The sequence below is a fragment of the Podarcis raffonei genome, chromosome 2 (assembly GCF_027172205.1).
Source record: "Podarcis raffonei isolate rPodRaf1 chromosome 2, rPodRaf1.pri, whole genome shotgun sequence".
In the NCBI taxonomy this organism is placed as follows: Eukaryota; Metazoa; Chordata; class Lepidosauria; order Squamata; family Lacertidae; genus Podarcis; species Podarcis raffonei.
This window is the reverse complement of record NC_070603.1, coordinates 22,192,052-22,215,856: the sequence shown is the minus strand read 5'-3', so window position 1 is coordinate 22,215,856 and position 23,805 is coordinate 22,192,052. Positions and strand designations below refer to the sequence as shown.

Genomic DNA, 23,805 nt, shown 5'->3' with positions numbered 1-23,805 from the left:
ATATCCTGTCCTTCTTCAATAAAAGTGAAGAAAAGGAGGCCAAATCGTGTCAAAGGTATCTTTTTTGGAGATGTCTTTGATTAGTCGCCACTGGTATGTGAGAAAGCAAACCTCCAGATTATTATTAACCCAAGCCTCTACTGGCATATTAGAGGTTTCCTTCCATCGCTGGGCAATAACTAGAATTTGGGGTCAAATCTAGTGATGATAAGGCAAGTGCCAAATCTGGGGGGGCGGGTAGTTTAGTGGTTTCGCAGTGTGGTCCATGCCTTTTGGGATAAAGCTCTTCATCTGACCTCCAAAGACAGCGGCAGAGTTTAGATGCTGCGGCAGCCCATTCCCTTGAACATCTTCTCTGTCCCCCACAAACCTGGGATGCTGGCTTTTGGGATGATGGGGATGACTGGAGAGAGGGGTCTCTCTTCCACCTCCGGCTTGGCTCCCGACAGCAAGGGAAAGCGTGGCACCTCTTCGCTCAGGACACTCTCGGGAGATGAGGCTGGGACGATGCTGTCGGGGGAGTCGCTCTCCTCGTCGCTCTCCATCCTGGAAGGAAATCGGGCGGGACCTCAGAACGGTGCTGCCACCGTTGCCATGGCTTCTGACAGAGGTGGGACTGCGGTAAGCCAGCCTGAACCACACCCTAGGTCAGGGGTGGGGTGGGGGACCTGTGGCCCTCCAAATGCCACCAGACTACAGTTCCCATCATGCATCTCCAGGGCCACAGGTTCCCCAGCCATCCTCACGATTCCAGGAAGATGAGATACAAGGGTTTCCCAAACTTGGGTCCTCAGCTGTTTTGGGACTACAATTCCTATCATCCCTGACCACTGGGTCCTAGGGATGATGTGAGATTATAGATTAAGAATATAGTGGTACCTCGAGTTACAAACGCCTCAGGTTACAAGCGCCTCAGGTTACAAACTGCTAACCTGGAAGAGTTACCTCGAGTTGAGAACTTTGCCCCAGGATGAGAATGGAAATTGTGTGCCGGCAGCAAGCGGCCCCATTAGCGAAAGCACGCCTCTAGTTAAGAACAGTTTCAGGTTAAAAACGGACCTCCGGAACAAAGTAAGTTCGTAACTAGAGGTACCACTGTAATGATGATCATCCTCCTTCTCCTCCTGCTTCTCCCAGAGCAAACAAGGACCACTGACCAACTATACTTCTTTGAACTACTGTTTCTAAGCCTACAATTTTTGTCTGATTTTTGTTTATTTCAACCCTTTATACTGCTTAACCACAGCTGTCTCTTAACTGGTGTACAAAAGACCCAATGCAATAAAAACTAAAAGTGAGTTAAAACTATTAAATCGGAGAGTTATTAAAAAGCCTGCTGGAATTTTAAAAACGTCTTCAGTAAGTGCTCGAAGTTGAACATGGTGGTCAACAATTCCCAACATCCTGAACTAAGTTAGGTTTATAAGAATTAGGACTTGGAAAGCCGTTATAAGGATATGCCTGGAAATTCAACCAAGGGGAAGTGAGGAAGTCACTTAACAATGTTAATAAGTCTAACTTTAATAAGGTTATGATTTATGTTTGTTTGTTTGTTTGTTTTGTTTGTTTATAATTTTGTGAAAATTAATAAAAAAATTTGGGGGGAAAACAACAATTCCCAACATCCATGTTGAGGTAGATGGGAGTTTGTGCCCTCCAGGCAGGTGACGCAACGCAGGTGAGGTAGATTATCAGTCTTCCATACTTCCCGACAAAACTTCACCCAAGCTAGATCTGAGAGGAAAAGCTTCTCCTCTCCCAAATGCGACAGTTAATGCTATAGCTTCCATTTGGGGGGGAAACCCCATGAAGCAGAGGTTCAGGACGCCCCGTGGTCAAGTTGGTTCCATCCTCCAGCTCCATCCTTACCTGACATCCTCGGTCTGGTTGTGTGGCGGTGTGGGCAGAGCTGCGAGGAGATCTAAGCTTTTCACTTCCACAGGGGGAGCGTCTGCAAACGTGAGGCAGAAAACTCAAGGTTTAACATGTCAGGATGCTATAGGGAGGGGGGTGGAATTCTAATCATGGCTTCGCTGGATCAAGTCCAGCTTGTTGCAGCCTCGTGCTGTGGGCAAGAGGCTCGGAGGGTTGCAGCCTATCGCAGGCCAAACTTAACGCTTGCCCTTCTTAGGCTGCTTAACATCAGATCGGCCAAGCAGAGGACTGGCTGGTTCTGGGAGATAATCTGTCTCTTGCTACGAGGAGGAGTGATCCCAGACCCCTTAACGGAGGCAGCCATATGTCCATGCCTGAACATGGACCCACATGGATGCAGGTAAACATCGGCTGGCTACAAATTTCCCCATTTGGGACAAGGCCCTCAAGTGGGCGGGTGTCCAATTCCAGATACGACTGAGTTGGGCGAATTTTATCTTGATCCAAATTCAAATCCATTTCAAGCCCAAGCTTGGCAGCTGGAACGGCTTTGGTGGCTGGCTGCCACACACTTTTTCCACTACCCTTTTAGAGTTCATTCATTCAGCCCTGTTTTTTTTAAAATAAATAATTTTTTAATTTTTTTAACTAAGTAATAAGAATAAATAAGAATAAAAATGTGCACCCCCGCTCCTCGAGACCATTCCATTGTAACTATCCAGCCTCCCAAAATTTCAACAACTCTTGTGATGGTTTGACCCCTTTCCATTTTAACAGTACAGATTGTACAAACACCTTCCATATCTCCTCAAAATCATTTCTCCTGAATATTCCCCGCCTTCCCTTAATAACAGATGTCATTATCATTAAAAGCTATATCCTATATTCATTCAGCCTCTGTTGGCATAAATTAGACAATAAAATCATAAAAGAGAAAAAAAATACATAAAACATGGGTAATCCAGACATATTGAACACCTAAAACGTATAAAAGACTCAGCAGCCACCATTAAGTAAAACTAAGTAGTTTTAAATGTGACTTTAACAACAACATCCCTTTAGAGTCTCTGCGCCAATGAATGCCGCTCTCTTAGTAGCCCACAAGGCAGCAGCCATCAATACAGTCGTACCTTGGTTTTCAAACAACTTAGTTCTCAAACATTTTGGAAGTGAGTGTTCTGGTTTGCGAACGTTCTTTGGAACCCGGACATCCAACGGGGCTTCTGGTTGGCTGCAGGCGCTTCCTGCAGCCAATCAGAAGCCGCGCTTTGGTTTCCGAATGCTTTCGGAACTCGAAAAGACTTCCGGAATGGATTCCGTTCCGACTTCCGAGGTACGAATGTATCATGAATTCAACCCAAATCATTTTGGCCTCACCGGTTTCTTTTAACTTCCACTGGGAAGCTCGGAGCAGCCCACCTGGGCCTCCCCCCTCCCATCCAAAATCAGAACAGGGCCCTACATGCATATGCGCTCCGAGGATGCTGAAGAGCGCCAGAGGTTCTCTCGGAACATTCCGGAACCCGGGAGCACCTCTTCTCCTCAGCCATGGGGCTAACTTACCCTTTTGCCCTTCATGCTCATGGGGCAGCACCGGCTCCTTGGGCTGCTCTGTCAGCTCCTCGGAAGACAGGACCCCGTTCACCAGCTTCTGCTGCACCGAGGGGGGCGGTGTGGGAGGCAGCGAAGAAGGTGGGGTTGGTGGGTTGCTCATATTGTTCTAGAAAGAGATCAGAGGAGTCTGTATCCAGCAGAGCCCCCACCCCACCCCCAAACCTGAGGCGCTTTAGGTCACCTCGCCAAAACCCATATTTCCATAAACAGCTTCTTTTTTTGAGGGGGGAGCCACCCGGATTATTCTTATTCTTATTAACTTAATTTATATACTGCCCTATACCTGGAGGTCTCAGAGCGGTTCACAGAATAAAATCAAGATATAAAACCACAAAATGCCTAATAAAAATAAACAGAACAACTCAATAGCCCCCACAAAAAACACCACATTTTAAAAGGGCATAGGATGTAAATCAGATCAACCAAAGTCCTGGTTAAAAAGGAACGTTTTTGCCTGGAGCCTAACAACTTTTTGTCATGGGGCAGCCTATAAACAGTGTGAATTATACAAACCATTAAATATATCTGTCAGGGAACTGCCATCTGAGATGCAGGAGGTGAAAGGGCTCACGGAGGGTGCGAGAGACCATTCAGCGGAGGAGGGGACCAGCAGGGGGAGAAGTGGAGTTCCAAGGGAAAGTGAGTCGGAGGGAGGGCTCAGAGACACTTCAAGCGAAAACAGTGGGGAGGTTTCAAGACCTCCTGTAGGGACACCCACTCCTCGCCGGAAACTGTCACGCCGAGAGTCCAGAAGACGCGTTTCCGTTAAGGAGCTTTTATGCTGGAAGAAGTTCCGTAAACGCCCACTGTCCGATCCAACGAGCGACTGATGGAGCCATGCTTAAGGAGCTCCGTCAGAGACAGAGGTTTGTGGACTTAGCCAAACTCTGAGGGACTAGGATTTTACGCACAAGCAGCTCACCATCCCATCACAGCAATCGGACAGTCCCTGAAAGCAGCTTGTGCGAGAGGCATCATGAGCAACCCAGCCGGAGCCGGGGGAGCAGGAGGAGCTGGAGAGGGTCCAAGCCTGGAAGAAAGGTACAGGGTGTTGGAGCTCCAGCTAGCGCTGCAAACGGCGAGGCTAGAGGAAAGGAGGGCGCAGGATGCAGATAAGACAAAAGGCGCCCCACTAGCAAGAAAGATGCCAGGATTGGTGCAGAAGTTTGGGGGGGACCCCAGGAACTATCAAGCCTTTAGGACAGAGATGCAGTATGCTCTCGAGCTGCAGTTTAACGACTTTCCCGACGAGGCATCGCGAGTGGCGTTTGTGATTGGCCATCTCGAAGGGGGGGCGAGAGACTGGGTTAGACCCCTGATGGCAGGGAATAGTGAAATGCTGAAGGACACGAGGAAGTTTTTTCGCGCCATGGATTTGATGTTTTCCAGCGAGATTGAACAGGGACTGGTGCGCAGGCAATTGATGGCTTGCAAACAGGGGAGCCGATTGGTTCGTGAGTACTGGACTGAGTTTACAATGTTGATACATAAATTGGGATGGGACCTATCGGCGGAACCCATTCAAATGCTCTTTGAAGAAGGGCTTTCTTCGGCGGTGAAAGACGAACTTTCCCGGGCGCCCAGGGCGGAGTCCATGGACCAGCTGACCAAATCAGCGCTGACCATTGGAGCGCGCCAGGAGGCAAGAGCCTTGGAGAAGCGGGAGGGGAAAGGAGAGCGTTGGAGGGATTTCCGCATTCCAGAGATTCCAGAGCCAAGTTTCCCGCCAGGAGAGCCGATGGAAGTTGGAACAGCGCGCGCGCGCGCAGTTTCAAATCCCAGTGAAGGGAGGAAGAAGGAGGGAAAGAGCGCCAAGAAATGTTATCTCTGCCTGCAGCCAGGCCAAGGAGCAGTAAAAGTGCCCACTCCGGAACCTCCAAGACCAGCCCTAGTAATAGAGGTGTTGCTAGAGCTGGCAAACGGATACCCACTAAAGACAAAGGCGCTGTTGGACTCAGGCAGCTCCTGTAATTTTATGAGTAAGGAGTTTGCAGCTGAACACCAGATACAGACACTCCCTTTAAGCAACCCCCTGCAGGTGACCACGATCGATGGGAGGGAGCTGTTGGGAGGAGAAGTTAGCCTACAGACCGTCCCAATGGTTATGAGGGTGGCCAGGCACACCGAAAGGATAGCGTTCAATGTGGCCACCCTGGGAGGGGCTCCCGTCATTTTGGGAATGAGCTGGCTAGCGTTGCATGACCCGCTAGTGGGCTGGCATCAGAGAGTGGTCTCCTTTGGGTCAGCACATTGCCTGGAACATTGCAGAGAGGGAAAGGTGCCAGAAGGGGCAAAAGCCTTTCTAGCAGGGACGGAAGTGGCAGACAAAGGGAAGGTGCCCAAACAATACGCTGATCTGAGCAAGGTCTTCAGCGAAAGGGAAGCAGATAAACTACCACCGCATAGAGACTTTGACTGCCAAATTAACCTGGTCCCTGGGGCCCAGCTCCCCGTGGGCAAGCTGTACGCCATGTCAGACAGGGAAATGCAGGAGTTAAGGGAGTTTATTGATAAAAACCTGAAGAGGGGCTTCATCAGAGAGTCCAGAGCGGTGGGGGGGAGCCCAGTGTTTTTTGTGGACAAAAAAAACACGGATAAACCCCGGCTTGTAGTGGACTACCGGCGGCTAAATGCCGTGTCAGAACCAGTGACTTTCCCCATGCCCAGGATTGATGACATTTTGACCAGGGTGAGGAAGGGAAAGATATTCACGAAATTGGACCTGAGAGGGGCATACAACCTGATACGAATAAAGAAAGGGGATGAATGGAAAACCACCATGTTCACCCCTTTGGGGGCTTTTGAATATCTCGTTATGCCATTCGGATTGCAATCAGGCTCCGCCTGTTTTCAATCGCTCATGAACCATGTCCTGGGACCTTTGCTCTACAAGAATTGCGTGGCCTTCCTCGATGACGTGCTGATATATTCAGAGAATGAGGAGCAGCATGTAAAGGATGTCAGGGAAGTGCTGAGCCAGCTGCAAGCAAACCAGCTGTGGGTGAAATTGGAGAAGTGTCAGTTTCACACCAAGGAGGTGGAATTCCTGGGGTACCGCTTATCAGACAAGGGATTAGCCATGGATCCAGGCAAGGTCCAGGCGGTGCTGGAATGGAAGACACCGAAAACGAAAAAGGATGTGCAAAGGTTCTTAGGGTTTGGGAACTTTTACCGTAAATTCATCAAGAACTTTGCCCACTTAACGGCTCCCATCACGGACTGTCTAAGCAGCAAGAAGAAATTCGTTTGGACGGCGGAGGCGGAGCAAGCATTTGAGGAATTGAAAAGGGCATTCGCTTCGGAAGAACAGCTCCTGCATGTGGATTTACAAAAACCCATGAGAGTGGAAACTGATGCCTCAGACCGGGCGGTGGGGGCAGTGCTGCTTCAGCCAGGGAGCAATAAGTCGGAATGGAGACCGTGTGCCTTCTTTTCGTGTAAGCTGAACAAATCCGAGAGGAACTACACCGTATATGACCGAGAACTACTCGCCATTCACGAAGCGTTCCGGAGATGGAGACACTTACTAATTGGCGCACAGCATAAGGTGCAAGTGTGTACGGACCACAAGAATTTGGAGTATTGGAGAACGGCACGAGTGCTCAACCAACGACAAGTGAGATGGGCCCAGGAGTTCTCCAAATTCCATTTTGAAATCTGCTATGTGCCAGGTCCAGAAAACATCAGAGCGGACGCTCTCTCTCGCAAACCTGAATATTTGGAGGGGGAGGGAGCGCCTGAAGAGAGACATATTATCCCAGAGGACCACTGGGTGTGTGGGGCGGCCTGGGTGGGGCAAAGAGAACTGGTAGAGGGAACGGTAAATGATGAATATGCCCAGGATAAGCTCAGAGGTTTAAGGAGAGAGGGAGAAGACCCCGGAGGTTTTGAAGAAAGAAACGGGGCATTGTATTACAAAGGGGCTCTATATATACCCGAAGGGGAATTGAGGGGGAGAGTACTCAAACAGCTGCACGACAATCCCACAGCGGGGCATTTTGGGCAACACAAGACCATGTGGTTGGTGACCAGGGAGTTTTGGTGGCCCAAGGTGAGGGAGGATGTACGGGAGTATGTGAGAAGGTGTGACCAATGCCAGAGAGCCAAAGGAGAAAGGCGGGCACCAGCGGGGTTATTAGAACCGTTACCCACACCAGAACGACCGTGGGAGGCGGTATCGATAGATTTTATGACTGATCTGCCTAAATCCCAGGGGAAAACCGCCATACTAGTCGTAGTAGACCTGTTAACTAAGATGGGTCACTTTGTAGCTTGCTCACATGCAGTCACGGCGGAAGAGACAGCGAAATTGTTTGTAGAACATATTTTTAGGCTGCATGGCGCCCCCTTGAGGGTGGTCTCCGACAGAGGGAAACAGTTCACGTCCAGATTCTGGAGGAAACTTATGAGCTTGTTGCACGTAGAGGTCAACTTTTCGACCGCCAGGCACCCTGAGACCAATGGGCAGGCGGAGAGGGCAAACGGTATCCTCCAACAATACCTGAGGTGTTATGTCAATGACAGAGAGAACGATTGGGTCGAAAAGTTGGCGCTAGCGGAATTTGCTTACAATAATGCAGAGAATGTGTCCACCGGGATGAGCCCCTTTTTGGCTAATTATGGGTACCACCCCAGGGCGTTTCCAGGGGGAGGAGGGGAGAGATGGAGTGTCCCGGCCGCTGAACATTTTGTAGAAGAAATGGAAGCGATCCATCGTCAACTCCAACTCAACTTAGAAAGGGCCAAAGAAGAATATAAGAGGCAGGCAGACAAGAGCAGAAGGGAAGGTGAAACCATTAGGGTGGGGAGTCAGGTCTGGCTATCAACCCAAGGGTTGCCGTTCAAGGGGGGTTGCAAGAAATTGAGACCCAAAAGATTGGGACCATTTGAGGTCATCCAACAGGTCAACCCAGTGGCTTTCAGACTCCGGTTACCGAACCACATGAAACTGCACCCAGTATTCCACAGGTCATTACTGTCACCATATAGGGGGGAAGGTGAAGGGGTATCCACACGGGGGCCAGCCATAGAAGAAAGGGAAAGCAGCAACCATGTGGCGGAAATCATCGACTCCAGGTGGAAGGGTAATCAGGTGGAGTATTTGGTCGCGTGGGAAGGGGAACCGGAGTCGGAAAACACCTGGGTGACGGCAGAGGAGGTCCGTGACGAGATCTTGATCGAAACGTTCCACCAAAGGTTCCCCAGGAAACCTCAGCCAGTAGCGAGGTTCCGGAGGGAGTACTTTGGCACCACCGACGATGAGGAGGAACTGGAAGGATTCAGGGAATCGGAGTTGGAAGGAGGAACAGACTCCGATGAGGAGGAGTACTTGGAAACCGGAAACAGCAAGAGGTGGAGGGAAGTGTTCGAAACTTCGGAAGATGAGGGAGGTTCCTTCAGGGGTTTTGCTCCCTCGCCTCCAGCAGAGGAGGGGAGGGAAGGGGGTGAAGGGGGCCCTGGAGGGGAGGTGGATGTCAGGGAACTGCCATCTGAGATGCAGGAGGTGAAAGGGCTCATGGAGGGTGAGAGAGACCATTCAGCGGAGGAGGGGACCAGCAGGGGGAGAAGTGGAGTTCCAAGGGAAAGTGAGTCGGAGGGAGGGCTCAGAGACACTTCAAGCGAAAACAGTGGGGAGGTTTCAAGACCTCCTGTAGGGACACCCACTCCTCGCCGGAAACTGTCACGCCGAGAGTCCAGAAGACGCGTTTCCGTTAAGGAGCTTTTATGCTGGAAGAAGTTCCGTAAACGCCCACTGTCCGATCCAACGAGCGACTGATGGAGCCATGCTTAAGGAGCTCCGTCAGAGACAGAGGTTTGTGGACTTAGCCAAACTCTGAGGGACTAGGATTTTACGCACAAGCAGCTCACCATCCCATCACAATATCTAAAAGGTTTATAGGCTGCCTGTCAACACAGCTTCCAGAGTTGTTCAACAACTTGGCTTATATGGACAAAGAGTGCTCTCCCCGGGAAGGCCTGCCTGGCCCCTACTTTGACGTGGAGACATTTTTAATTCCCCAGACCTTTTTAACTGCAGTCGACCTAGTTTTACATAGTGTGGTTTTATTAGCTTGCCTTCCTTGGCTCTGTAATCATTGCCGTTAAGCTGTTTTATTATTTCTGGTTGTTCTTGTCTCTTCTGTCAGTCACCCTGGAAATTCTCATGCACTGAACAGGGGGTGGGGGACAACCAGCTAGATGGGTCGCTGGGAGTGACCACCGTGACCACATAACACCAGTCCTGAAAGACCTACATTGGCTCCCAGTATGATTCCAAGCACAATTCAAAATGTTGGTGCTGACCTTTAAAGCCCTAAACAGCCTCGGTCCAGTATACCTGAAGGAGCATCTCCACTCCCATTGTTCATCCCAGACACTGAGATCCAGTGCCGAGGGCCTTCTGGTGGTTCCCTCACTGCGAGATGTGAGGTTACAGGGACCTAGGAAGAGGGCCTTCTCGGGAGTGGCGCCCGCCCTGTGGAATGCCCTCCCATCAGTTGTCAAGAAAATAAACAACTATCTGACTTTTAGAAGATATCTGAAGGCTGCCCCGTTTAGGGAAGTTTTTAACGTTTGCTCGTTTTAAAAAAATTATTATTAATATTCTGTTGGGAGCCGCCCAGAGGGTCTGGGGAAACCCAGCCAGATGGGTGGGGTATAAATAATAATTTATTATTTTAATTTTAATTTTAATTATTTATTTACTACTACTATTACAGTCTTACTTGGGTTGAATATGCTTCAGGTTGAGCGTTTTCAGGTTACGCTCTGCAGCGACCCGGAAGTAACGGAGCACGCACATGTGCGGAAGTGGCAAATCGCAACCCGCGTATGCGCAGACGCGGGTTGCGTTCGCTTCAGGATGCGAACAGGGCTCTGGAATGGATCCCGTTCGCATCCAGAGGTACTACTACTACTACTACTACTAGTAGTGCTTTTCTTCTGGAAGAGGTGCTGGTATTCACTATGACATTGTTACAGTAAACACCACACTTTTAACAGGTGCTTTTCTTCCAGCTCTCGCATTTCCTTCGGGGAAGGGAAGCACTGGCACAAGGCGGCTCGAGGTGACACCCAGGGAGGCTTCCCCTCCAGGACGAGGCAGCCCTACCTCCTGCCAAGTGTGCCGAAACGAGATCAGGGCCTGGCGGTCCTTACCTTGGTGAGCAGCTGGGAGTAATAGTCCGGAATGCTGTCCAAGGCGGCGTTACCAAAGGAGCCCTTCAGCTGGCTCTTGCCGTTGACCGGGCTGCTCCCAAAGGGGGGGAAGAGGTTGAAGTTGGCTGTGATGACAGGCTCCATCAGAGGCAGCAAGGAGAGCTCCTGAGAGGCGGCGGGAGAGACAGAACTGGGTCAAGGCAGTCGGCAGTTTCACGCACCGGCACATCCCTGTGCAAGGAGAAGTCTTCTCCTACGGACCCCGGCCCAAGGGGATCCAGAGAGATCTGGCTGCACCGGGCATGCCGAGTCTACGCACAAACCGCTTCCCTCGCAGAGAGGGGAGGAAGAGTTCTCCCCCCCTTTTTATTTTATTTTGACAAAGCAATAATCATAAATAAATAAGAATAAAAATGTGCACCCAACCACCGAGATCATTCCATTGTAACTATCCAACCTCCCAAAATTGCGATGGATTCACCCCTTTCCGTTTTAACCGTACAAATTCTACAAACACCTTCCATATCTCCTCAAAATCATTTCTCCTGCATGTTCCCCATCTTACCTTAATGGCACATGTTAATTGATCATTAATAGCTATATCCCACACCTCTTTATACCATTCTTCCATTTTATATTCTGATTGCCCCTTACACTTCCTAGCTATAATAATTCATGCAGCTGTCAATAAATTTGTGAGTAAGTCCTTCATAGCCTGCAAACCTCCCACCCCATCGTAAATTGATAATAATGCTACCTCTGGACTTTCGGTCAGCTTTAACCCAGTGATTTCTGCTGTTTCCTTAAGCATCCTTTGCCAGGAAAATTGTACATATTTACACCCCCACATGTGAATATAATTCACAGTTTCCTGGCATCCCCTCCAACATAACACCGAATATTCCTTGTTTATTTGATTTAATCTGACGGCTGTTAAACACCATCTCCAAACTAATTTCTAATAATTTTCTTTTATTCTTATATACAACATTTTCAATGAACAATTCTCCCATATTTCTGTCTGTCTAGCCCTGTTGTCTCCTTTCCCCACACCTCTTTTAATTGAACACGAATTTTGGCAGATCTGCCCTGTCTCTCCATGCATGCAAGAATATATATACATATATTTTTTAAAAATAATTTTATAAGTTGTGTGTCCTTGTTTCTCAATTGGATCCTTTTACGTGTTTTTTGTACATTTTATGCGTTGTGGCTGGCCATCATTTTTATTGATTATAGCTTAGCAATTCTTCATTGCCACCGTTAAGTGAAAACTGCTTATTGAAACCGCTGGTATTTAATTTTGCTGTCTGCCATTATATTCTAACAGATTGTTGAATAGTGCTTCATTTGATAAAAGTTGCTTATTTTAAAGTTACGCTTGTTTTTATAAATTTATTTGGTTTTCAGATTGAAGTTTTATAATCACATATCCAACATACAACATAAAAACAAGATTCCAAAGAATCTCTTCGACTTCTCTCCTTCCCTTTGTGGGTTCTGTTCTTAACCATTTCCTCCTGCGTCTTTTATGATAATCCAAATCTTTTACATCTCCACTCTGTCCAAAAATTCACCATTAAACTACAAGTGTTATTCCAATCCGATTAAGAGATTTAGCTGTTATACAATGGTTTTAAAGATAAATTATAAATTTCCCCCTTAAAGTTATGTTTTTATTGCGGCCTTTTTTTTTTTGTATCAGACCAAATTGTTATTAGACGTGCGGTATCTGCTGCCTCTTTTGTCATTTCTTCAGCATGTAAATCGCCTTGTGTAGAGTAATACAGAAAGGCGTTATGCAAATATAAAGTGAGATGAAATGTAATGTAAGAAATGAAACAGGGCTGGGGGAGCGAGCCTCATGCCCTTCAGATGGTGTTAGAATACATCTCCCATCATCCCTGACTGCATGCTAGCTGGAGGTGATGAAAGCCCCAAGACCAGCAACATCTTACAGGGCTGAGGTCCCCCCCCCACACCGGACCAAAAGGATATTTTGCTTCTACGAAGTCCTCTTTGCTTATTTTCTTCTTTCTGGCCATCTTGGATTCAATTCTAATCCTAATCATGAGTCAAAACCCTCCCTCCCTCCCTCTTGCCTTTCTTTCCAGCAGAACCAGAGGCGAACCCCAGAAAAAAGTCAGGAGGGGGTTAATAAATGACTACATGGCCCTCCCAGAATCCCTTCTCCTCTTTTCCTTCTGTAGTTTTTCCTTTCTTTCCCCTTCTCTTTTTTTTAAGGTCTATCCTTCTCTTGTTTTTCTTCTTCTTTCCAACTTTGTTCTTTTTTATAGACTTAAGTAGCTGTCTCACCTTAGAATATTACAAAAAGACACTTTGTAATGGGCAGGTATTTTCGCATACAGTGGTACCTTGGTTCTCAAACTCCGAAAACCCAGAAGTGTTTCGGTTTTCGAACGTTTTTTGAAAGCCGAACATCCGATGTGGCTGTCGGCTATTGTTTCCGGGGCGTCTGCACCAATCAGAAGCTGCGCCTTGGTTTTCGAACATTTCGGAAGTCAAACAGACCTCCAGAACGGATTAAGTTTGGCGCTTTTGTTTTTGCTATTTAATTTGCGTTTTTGTTTTTGAGGCTTTTTCGGTTAATTTGTTTTTGTGACTGTGTGGAATCCATTTCAGCTACTGATTGATTGATTGTGTGACTGCGGAAATGGATAAAAGCCCCCCATCCAAACAATGACTATCAACAGTGCAGGTAAGAGAAAAAAATAATTTTAATTTTTATCATCTACAATACTGTCTTCTTTATAGTACAGTACATTGATTATTGCTTTCATTTTATGGATCAATGGTCTCGTTAGACAGTAAAATTCATGTTAAATTGCTGTTTTAGGGGTTGTTTTTAAAAGTCTGGAACAGATTAATTCATTTTGCATTACTTTATATAGGAGAGCACGCCTTGGTTTTGGAACCCCTTTATTTTGGAACAGACTTCTGGAACGGATTAAGTTTGAGAACCAAGGTACCACTGTATCTATGAATAAATACCAATAAATCAGTTATTTTATTTTATTTTTTTAAAGGCTACCAAGCCCTCCCGCAGCAGCTGCATAGCGCAGAGTACCTGCTTGAGCTGTTTCATCAGGGCCTCGTTGGATTTCACTCCGTCCTCTTTGCGCAGCTTCTTGCGAGAGTTGGCGACTCGCTCCCCAGCTTTCTGGGACCGCTTGGGCTTTGGCAGCGGGGGCTTCTTGGCTGCCAGCGCGTCCTGCAGGGAACACCCCAAAAAGGTAGAGGAGAGAAAAAAAGACAAGAGGAAAAGTGAATTTCTGCATTGCTGCCTGGGATCTGACGCCTACCGTGCCTGGAGTTATCCAAGATCCCCTTCCTAATGCTCCCAGTAGAGATCCACCTCCAAATCCGAGCTGATCCACTCTATACACACAGTGAGGGGGAGAAATTATGGACCATACCAGACTGATGGCAATGTAGGCCCTGAAAGACCTACACTGGCTCCCAGTACATTTCTGAGCTCAATTCAAAGTGTTGGTGCTGACCTTTAAAGCCCTAAAAGGCCTTGGCCCTGTATACCTGAAGGAGTGTCTCCAACCCCATCGTTTTGCCCGGACACTGAGGTCCAGTTCCGAGGGCCTTCTGGCAGTTCCCTCACCGTGAGAAGTGAGTTTACAGGGAACCAGGCAGAGGGCCTTCTCGGTAGTGGCGCCCGCCCTGTGGAACGCCTTCCCATCAGATATCAAGGAAATAACAACTATCTGACTTTTAGAAGACATCTGAAGGCAGCCCTGTTTAGGGAAGTTTTTAATGTTCGATCATTTTTTAAAAATTATTAATAATATTCTGTTGGGAGCTGCCCAGAGTGGCTGGGGAAACCCAGGCAGATGGGCGGGGTATAAATAATAAATTTGTTGTAGTAGTAGTTGTTATTATTATTATTAGATTTATTTCCGAATGCTCCCCCTCCTAAGTGAAATCCAACCCAACGCCCCCTCTGACGTCCCTGCCCGTCGTTCCTCCTCCTTCCCTGCACTCTTACCTCTCGCACATCTGGTACCGGCTGCAACCGGCCCTCCGCCCCGGCGATCTTGCCATCCACGTGCCCGTTGACATCGCCTGAGCGCTGCGTCGCAAGAGTGACGTTCTTGGCCCGCAGCAGCTTTTGCAGCAAGAGGTGCCCGGCTTCGGTGCGGGTGAGGCTGTTGGTGGTTGCTGGAACGGCGGCAGCAGGGGCCAAGACAGGGTCCCCGTTCGCCTCCCGCTTGACGGGCTGCGTTCCACTCATCAGGGCGCACTGGGAGGCTTCCTCCTTGGGCTCCTGTTTGATGCAAACAAGGGGAAGGTTTCCTGCCGGCGGGGGCACCCTTCCCGCCAAGGGAGAAGCAGCTTCTACCACCTGCCCGTTGGCCGTGCCGGTCTCTGTGGCCTCTTTGGTGGTGGGGCACTCGGAGTCTCGGAGGCTGCAAGTCCCGGGAGTCACTTCTCCCGCGCTCGGGGGCGTTGGGGTGGAGAGCAGCAGGGAGCTGGGAGTAGCAGGCTGGTGCCTCTGAGTGGGAGTCTGCTGCTGCTGCTGCAGCGGCTGCTGCTCAGGGCTTTTAGCCAAGAGCAAAGGAGACGGTCTCTTTGGCTCTGGAGGGCTCGGGTGCTGCTGTGGCTGCAGTGGCGTCTGCTGCCCAGATGCCATGCCGGCAACGCTCAAGGGGACAGAGGGAGCCTGAGGGGTGGGGAGCCTCACCATCCCCTGCTGCTGGGGACAGACAGCGGATTGCTGGCTCACCGGGACCCTCTGCTGCTGCTGCTCCACCGAGGCACCGAAACCCTGGTCCGGACGAATCTGGAAGACCGCCAGGGGCGGCTGCCTCTGTGGCTGCTGCCCCGCAGCGCCCGGCAGGGAGAGGTGCTGAGCAGCTTGCTGGCCTTGCTCGGGGGCCGCCTGCCCCGGGTAGGGACTGGCTTGCCGCAGCACCTGGTTCTGCTGCTGCTGCTGCTGCAGCAGGTTCTGCTGGTGCCTCTGCATTAGCAGGGCCTGCAGCTGCTGCTGCTGCTGCGGAGTCAGGTTCCGCAGCTGAGGGTTTTTGGAGATGACGCCCTGCAGCTGGGCACGGATCTGGCCCATCACAGGGCTGGACAGGATGCTTTGGCCTTGCGGGGAGGACTGCTGCAGCATCATGGTTTGTTGTTGCTGCTGCTGCTGCTGCTGCTGCATCATCAGCCCTGGTGTTTTCGAGGGCCCGGCTGGGCTCTGAAGGCGTTGTTGCTGCTGCTGCTGCTGCTGCTGGAGGTGGTGCTGTCCCGGCAAACCTTTGGAAGGCTGCTCCAGGTTCTGTCCCATCATCCTTTGCACTTGGCCTTGCTGCTCCATCTGCTGGTTGAGCAAGTGGGGGCCCTGAGTTGCATCTCGATGGTGGTGCTGCTGCTGCTGCGACAGCTCTTGCTGCAGAATGCCGTCTATAGGCAGGTGAGAACGCAATGGCTGCTGGAGGAGGTTGTTCTGTTGTTGCTGCTGCTGCTGCAGGTGGCTGTTTTGCTGCTGCTGCTGCTGCTGCTGCTGCTGCAAGTGGCTGTTTTGCTGCTGCTGCTGCTGCTGCAAGTGGCTGTTTTGCTGCTGCTGCTGCTGCTGCTGCATCCGTAGCTGCAGGGAGCCCAGCATGTTCTGCTGCTGGGGGCCCAAGAGCAAGTGCTGGGCTTGGCCCAGCTCAGCTGACTGCTTCTGCTGCTCCCCGTGCTGCTGGAGCATCAGCTGAGACGGCTGCTCCGGAAGAGGAGTCCCGTGGCCGCTCAGCCCCTGCTGCTGCTGCTGCTCTTGAGTGCTCATCTGCAGCTGTCCTCCCATCTCTGGGCCCACCATGTGGGGTCTTAGCTGCTGCTGTTGCAATGCACCGTCCGCCCCTTCGGGAGGCAGCATGGCCGTGCCGCCTTCTGGCCCTCCTTGCTGCTCCTTGACAGCCAACCCCTGCTGTTGCTGCTGCTGGGCTGGCTGCATTCCCTGAGTCGAGGAGTGCAGCTGCTGGTTCAGAGACCCGTGCTGCGCAAAGTGCTGGAGAGGTTCGGTGCCCACGCCCGGCCCCTGGCTCAGGGCGCCCTGCTGGGAAGCCGGCCCCTGGCCCAGGAGCGGCTGGTGCTGTTGCTGGCTCAGCAATGTCCTCTGCTGCTGCCCGAGAAGCCCTGGCTGCTGCTGCTGCTGCTGTGGTGACAAAAGCAGCCGATGCCCCATCATGCCCTGCGCCTGCTGCACCAGCTGCTGAGGCACTCGGTGCTGTTGCCCCTGCTGCTGCCCCTGCTGCTGTGGGGCCAGCAGCATTTGCCTCTGGGAAGCCGGGTGCCCCATCATGCCCTGATGCTGCAGCATTGAGTGTCCCAGCATGGCTTGCTGCTGCTGCTGCTGCTGCGGAGAGAGCTGCTGGACCAGGACTCCTGCCTGGTTTCCCAACAGCCCTTGCTGCTTGGGGAGCAGATTCTGGCTCGGCTGGGGCGTGGGTGGTGGAGGCGGGGGCTGGCTCATCAAGCCCACCTGACCCATCGTGCTTTGCTGCTGCTGCTGCTGCTGCACCGAGATCTGCCCCATAAGGCTTTGCTGCTGCTGCATTGCCATTTGTCCCATGTGGCTTTGCTGCTGCTGCTGCTGCATGGACACTTGCCCTATGAGGTTCTGCTGCTGCTGCAGCTTCTGCGCTAGCTGCAGCCGCTGCTGCTGCATCTGCCGCTCCTGCAACAGGCGGTTGCTGGAGAAGAAGCTGTTGGGGGCCGAAGCGCCCGATGGCTGCTGCTGCTGCTGCTGCTGCCCTCCCATAAAGGGCAAGCCCTGCTGCACAGCCATGGCGGCGGCCTGAGGGAGGCGCAAGCCGGCCTGGCCTGCTAGGCCCTGCGGCCCCGGCTGGAGGCCGTGCGCGGAGAGGAGCTGGCCAGGGAGCTTGGCCATCAGGCGGGGGCTTTGCGAGGGGCTGAGGGCCAAGACGGCGGAGCTTTGCTGCTGGTGCTGCTGCTGTTTGTTGCGGTACTCAGCCATGAGGTTGGTGTGTTCCTTCTGCTGCTTCCGAACCTGTCAGAGAGAAAGAGGTAGCAGAGGCAACGTAAGCACAGCAAACAACAAGGAGGGGTGCACCTGTTTTCTCCTACCATTAGGAAACCCACTTAAGGACTCTATACGGGCTCCGGAACACCCCATATGGGAAAGGGAGCCATTTTTTTAATTATAACAATACAGTGGTACCTCAGGGTACATATGCTTCGGGTTATATATGTACGCTTCAGGTTACAGACGCCGCTAACACAGAAATAGTATCTCGGGTTAAGAACTTTGCTTCAGGATGAGAACAGAAATCGTGCTCCGGTGGCGCGGAAGCAGCAGGAGGCCCCATTAGCTAAAGTGGTGCTTCAGGTTAAGAACAGCTACCCGAGGTGCCACTATACCGCCCAAAACCGGTTTGAAGTCCAGATTATGGTATCAGTTTCATAATTTCTGACTTGGCAATATATCACAAATTATGGTGTGTGTGTATGTGTGCGCGCGCCATGCAAAAATCACAATGCAGGAGAAAATGTGAAGCCCGTCAATGTCTCCATCCTTCTATCAGACACTGTGATATACAGTGGACCCTCCAGATACGAAAATTCATTCAGGGGGTACGTACGTACCACGAAAAGTCCGCATATAGAGGCACCGCTTCTGCGCACGCGGCAAAACCCGAAAGTATACACTTCTGGGTTTGCCGTGCTCGCAACCTGAAAGTTACGTTACCCGAAGGTAACGTAACCTGAGGCTCCACTGTACTGAGATCTTTAGCTGGTGATATATCGTGATGCTGAAAACCAGCCCAGCCCTATAGTTCAGGCAGCAAAAGCATGTTTTATAAGAATTGGAAATTCACAGGAACCTGGGAATCTGCTTTCCCCCGCCTGAATTAGACCACTGGCCAAATATTCTCTACACTGACTGGCAGGTAGGGGCTCCCCATTCAGGCAGGAGTCTCACACAGTCCCACATGGAGATGTTGGGGGTAGAATCTGGAACCTTCCTGCAGGGGGAGCAGATGTTCTTCCACGGACCTACAGCTCTTCCCCAAGGTTGTTTTGTTTTTTTTTAAAAAAGGAATTTGGACAGCTGAGGATACTTGGATGCTTCTTAAGACCCGACATTTCTGCCAAAGCATAAAATGCACAGAAACGTGCACAGAGCAGATAAGACTCCTCCAATCTCTCCCACCCACCCCTTGCCCAGGTGAATATTCCATCCCTACCAGGTGTCATGGACTGCTGGTAAAAGGTGAAAGACCCTGGGACAGTTAAAGCGACTATGGGGTGTGGCGCTCATCTCTCTTTCAGGCCGAGGGAGCTGGCGTTTGCCCACAGACAGCTTTCCAGGTCATGTGGCCAGCATGACTAAACCACTTCTGGCACAACGGGACACTGTGACGGAAGCCAGAGCACACGGAAATGCTGTTTACCTTCCCGCCACAGGGGTACCTATTTGTCTACTTGCACTGGTGTGCTTTCGAACTGCTAGGCTGGCAGGAGCTGGGACAGAGCAACTGGAGCTTACCCCATTGCGGGGATTTGAACAGCCAACCTTCCGATCGGCAAGCCCAAGAGGCTCAGTGGTTTAGACCACACCACCACCCGCGTCCTGATTTGCTGACGCTACCCTTGGCCACCCTCATTTCTTCCTTAGCACCTCCCCGACTCCAGCACCCTGTGCTCATGCAAGACCTGACTCTCTCCCTCCTAGCATCTCATTACTCAGGAAGAGGCAGGAAACCACTGCGGGGTGGGGTTCGTTTTGCCTCTATCGCGAGTCTTCCGGTCCTCCACAGACCCCTTTTTAGTTTTCTCGGTTGTGCCGAGAGCAGTGGCCTTTGGACTTAAAACGGACGCAAGCTAATCTGGGTGCTTTACCTGATCCAACTGCTTCTGAATCTTGCTCTGCTGCTCCGTCACCAGCTTGAGCTTCTCGGCATCAGCCTCGGGGAACTCCCGGCCGGCCTTTTTCGCCGTCCGCTGCTTGGCGCACAGGGCCTTGCGGGACTTGCGGTGCACCCCTATCTGCTCCTCCAGCACCTTCAGCTGCATCTGGAGGAGTTGCTGCGTATGGAGGAGCCAGTCTTCGTACTGGCGCTGATCCGCTTCATCTGGGGGGGAGTGGGGGGGATGAGAAACACTGGTTTTCGGAAGCTGGAGACATGCAAGACAGGTCAGGCCATATACTTTGGCAGACATAGGGGGAAAGTTGAAACGCCTTGCCTCTGGCACTTAATAAATTCTGTACTAGCCCACAAAGGCTTTGCAAGGCCCTCCAGTCCTCAGACTCTGAGATTCTGCAGAACTTGCATCCCACGGATAAATTGTTATTATTTTTTACTAAATCTGTATGCCGCCCTATACTCTCAGGTCTCAGGGTGGTTTGCAAGATAAAAGCACAATATAAAAGCACAAAATACATAATCAAAACAAAAAAACCACAATAACCTCCACTGACATCCCCAATTTTGTGCTGGAGCCACAAAAGGCACATCTTCATTCCTGCAACCTTTCACCCAATCACAGAACCAGCCTCACCAGTGATTCTTCGCCATGCATGACTACAACAACCCATGCACCCCTGGAATGCAATCTATCCTGCCTGCAACATGGGAGCTTGCATCTGCTGCAGCTCAGAGCCTCTCCGTTGCAACGCAACCACAGTGGAACCTCGGTTCTCGAACGTCTCCGTTGACGAACGTTTCAGAACCCGAATGCCGAAAACCCGGAAGTAACTGCTTTGTTTTTTGAACAATTTTCGGAAGCCGAACATGCCACGTGGCTTCCATTTTGAGTTTCCCTATTGTACTGACGATTCTGCTTTCAGTTTTCGGACGTTTCAGAAGTCAAACGGTCTTCCGGAACTCATTACGTTCGAAAACCGAGGTTCCACTGTACTTTCTTGCACGTTCAACAACACACACAACTTATCTGTTCTTTGTTATTATCCAAAGCTGCCAGGTGGTTAAAAAGCACTAACAAAGAGAACAGAGTTCACCCTCTGCTGTCAGCAAAACGCTACCAGTTTAGGAATTGTGATTGGAAGCAGGAGGAAGTCCTTAATCCAGATCTAAGCAATCTGGAATAGATGGCTTATGAGGCTATGTATGCAAAAAGCCCAGGTGGGCAGGAGCATTACCCAAGGAAAAGCAACACCACAGCCCTTTCAGGACTGGTTTCTGCCAACTACTCACTGATGACACCTTGTGCAAAAGTGGGTGGGTTTGGTCGAGCTTGTGCTGGGTCATTGCTCCGTTCCTGCAAGGGATTTGAAAGAATCAGAATATCTGCAGTGGTACCTGCCACAGTTCCCCCCCTGATCCCACAACCAAAAGAGCCAGCACTCCCCAAACCCATCCGTTAAAAAAGTGTGGGGAAACTGAAGAGGGCCTGCCAAATCTCTGCTCACCTGTCCTCCAGAGCCAGGCAGGATGTGGTTCTGCATTTCAGATGAAGACGACGCTCCGGACAACCTCTGAGCCAGCAAGGAGACTTGTTGCCTGGGGGAGGAAGGGGAACAGAATGAAGGGAGCCAGTGTTGGCCTGAGAAGCAGACTCCAGAAAACCTTAAATCCAGAGTCTCCCAGAGCAAGGCCCTCTGAGCTAAACGAAAGAAAAAGCGAACTACACATTATCCAGGCTCCTGGGCCTCCTGCCCTGGGTACTTACCGATTCATGCTCGGAGCCACTCCAATGGTGCCCTGCGCCATGACTTTTTTGATACCCTTCAGAGCCACCATCTTGGCCTTGGCGATGGGGTCCATGATGTCCTCGGTAGCAAATTTATCCAGATCTGTGGGAGGGGAGGAGATCAAGAAGTGATCAGGCCAGACATGGCCGCTTCACAACCGAGCCTCATTCGTTTGCTGCGTGAGATCTGCCAGCACACAGCTGGCCCCTTGAAACCATAATCTCCTAGAATGTGGGGCCGAGGCACAAGCAGGAGGAAGGCTACCAGCGAGCCAACGTGTTCATGGCTGCGCAGTTCCTTTTTAAGTCAGTGTTTCCCAAACTTAGGCCTCCAGATTTTTGGGGGGACTACAACTCCCATCATCCCTAGCTAGCAACACCAGTGGTCAGGGATGATGAGAACTGTAGTCCGAATACAGGAGGAGGAGCAAGCCTAGGAAACACTGCTTCAGGTCAACCGCTGGTGCGTCTGTGGGAGATGCAAACTGCTCAGCCTCCATCTCCCGGAGTCCTTCTTTCCATTTTACGTATTTTTATTTTGTACTTTTCAAGTTTATACATTTCACTAATTTTATAATTTATACATTTCACTAATTTTACACTAATTTTTACAATCGGGGACGCGGGTGGCGCTGTGGGTAAAAGCCTCAGCACCTAGGGCTTGCTGATCGAAAGGTCGGCGGTTCGAATCCCTGCGGCGGGGTGCGCTCCCGTTGCTCGATCCCAGCGCCTGCCAACCTAGCAGTTCGAAAGCACCCCCGGGTGCAAGTAGATAAATAGGGACCGCTTACTAGCGGGAAGGTAAACGGCGTTTCCGTGTGCGGCTCTGGCTCGCCAGAGCAGCGATGTCATGCTGGCCACGTGACCCGGAAGTGTCTCCGGATAGCGCTGGCCCCCGGCCTCTTGAGTGAGATGGGCGCACAACCCTAGAGTCTGTCAAGACTGGCCCGTACGGGCAGGGGTACCTTTACCTTTACCTTAATTTTACAATCATTTTGACATTTCAAAACTTGACTTCCTTCTCCCTCTTTCTGCGGTTCCTTAAATTTGTTTTTAATATCTTCTGCATATCCAAATTAACTTAATTTACTCATTTATTCACCTTCTTTAAATATATACACTTATGAAACTGCAGCTTATTACAATAATCCTAGCAATGTTTTTATCTGTTTATAATTTATCTGTAAATATTGACACTACAGGAGCCAGAATCTAGAACTAAAAGAGTATTGGATCTGATTCAAGAATTTGGTCAAGTGGCAGGATTTAAGTTGAATAAGTTAAAAACTAAGGTTCTTGAGAAAAATTTAACACCGATTGAGAAAGAGAGGTTTCAGAAGGAGACAGGGTTAACATTGGTTAAGAAAGTTAAATACCTGGGGGTGAACATGACCGCAAAGAACTTAAATTTATTTAAAGACAACTATGAGAATTGTTGGTCAGAAGTGAAAAAGGATCTAGAAATATGGTCAAACCTGAAGCTTTCCTTGCTTGGTCGAATTGCTGTTATAAAGATGAATGTATTGCCAAGAATGTTATTTTTGTTTCAATCGTTGCAAATTTTGGACAAAATGGATTGTTTCAAGAAGTGGCAGAGAGATATTTCTAGATTTATCTGGCAGGGCAAGAAGCCCAGAATAAAATTTAAAATATTAACTGATGTAAAGGAAAGAGGTGGATTTGCCCTGCCAGATCTTAAACTCTATTATGAATCAGCAGCATTTTGCTGGCTGAAAGAATGGCTGTTTCTTGAGAACACAGACATTTTGGATTTAGAAGGTTTTAATAATGTTTTTGGGTGGCATGCATATTTGTGGTATGACAAGGTTAAAGCACACAAAGCATTTAAAACCATATTGTCAGGAAAGCATTGTTTAATGTCTGGATAAGATACAAAGATTTACTTGAAAATAAAACCCCAAGGTGGTTATCACCGATGGAAGCGAAGGCTCAGAAAAAACTCAATATGGAGGCCAAATGGCCGAAATATTGGAAGATTTTGGAACAAGAAGGTGACAAATTGAAATTGCAGAGTTTTGAGAAATTAAAAGATAAAGTGCGAGACTGGCTTCATTATTATCAAATAAGGGAGGCCTACAATATGGATAAAAAAATTGGCTTCCAGGTGGAAAAATCAAAATTGGAAAGAGAACTGTTAGATCCCAAAATTAAGATACTATCAAGAATGTATAACTTGCTGTTGAAATGGAATACGCAGGATGAAACGGTTAAATCTGCTATGATTAAATGGGCACAAGATGTTGGACATGACATGTTTGCTGACTGGGAACAGTTGTGGACCACAGGTATGAAATTCACGGCATGTAATGCCTTAAGAGAGAATATTATGAAAATGATATACAGGTGGTACATGACACCAGTCAAGCTTGCAAAAATTTATCATTTGTCTGATAATAAATGTTGGAAATGTAAAGAGAATGAAGGTACATCTTTCACCTTTGGTGGACGTGCCCA

General features: G+C 49.7%; 1 protein-coding gene across 1 annotated transcript in view; it reads right to left on the bottom strand.

The window, feature by feature from the left end:
- The window catches only part of LOC128407190 (histone-lysine N-methyltransferase 2D-like), a 117,615-nt gene that overhangs the window by 20,074 nt on the left and 73,736 nt on the right, over positions 1–23,805 (bottom strand). Inside the window, 10 exon segments of the mRNA XM_053375251.1 lie at positions 371–546; positions 1,870–1,951; positions 3,439–3,595; positions 10,648–10,812; positions 13,736–13,879; positions 14,666–17,665; positions 19,519–19,751; positions 20,835–20,898; positions 21,050–21,140; positions 21,310–21,433. Coding sequence (XP_053231226.1) covers positions 371–546; positions 1,870–1,951; positions 3,439–3,595; positions 10,648–10,812; positions 13,736–13,879; positions 14,666–17,665; positions 19,519–19,751; positions 20,835–20,898; positions 21,050–21,140; positions 21,310–21,433 — 4,236 coding nt within the window.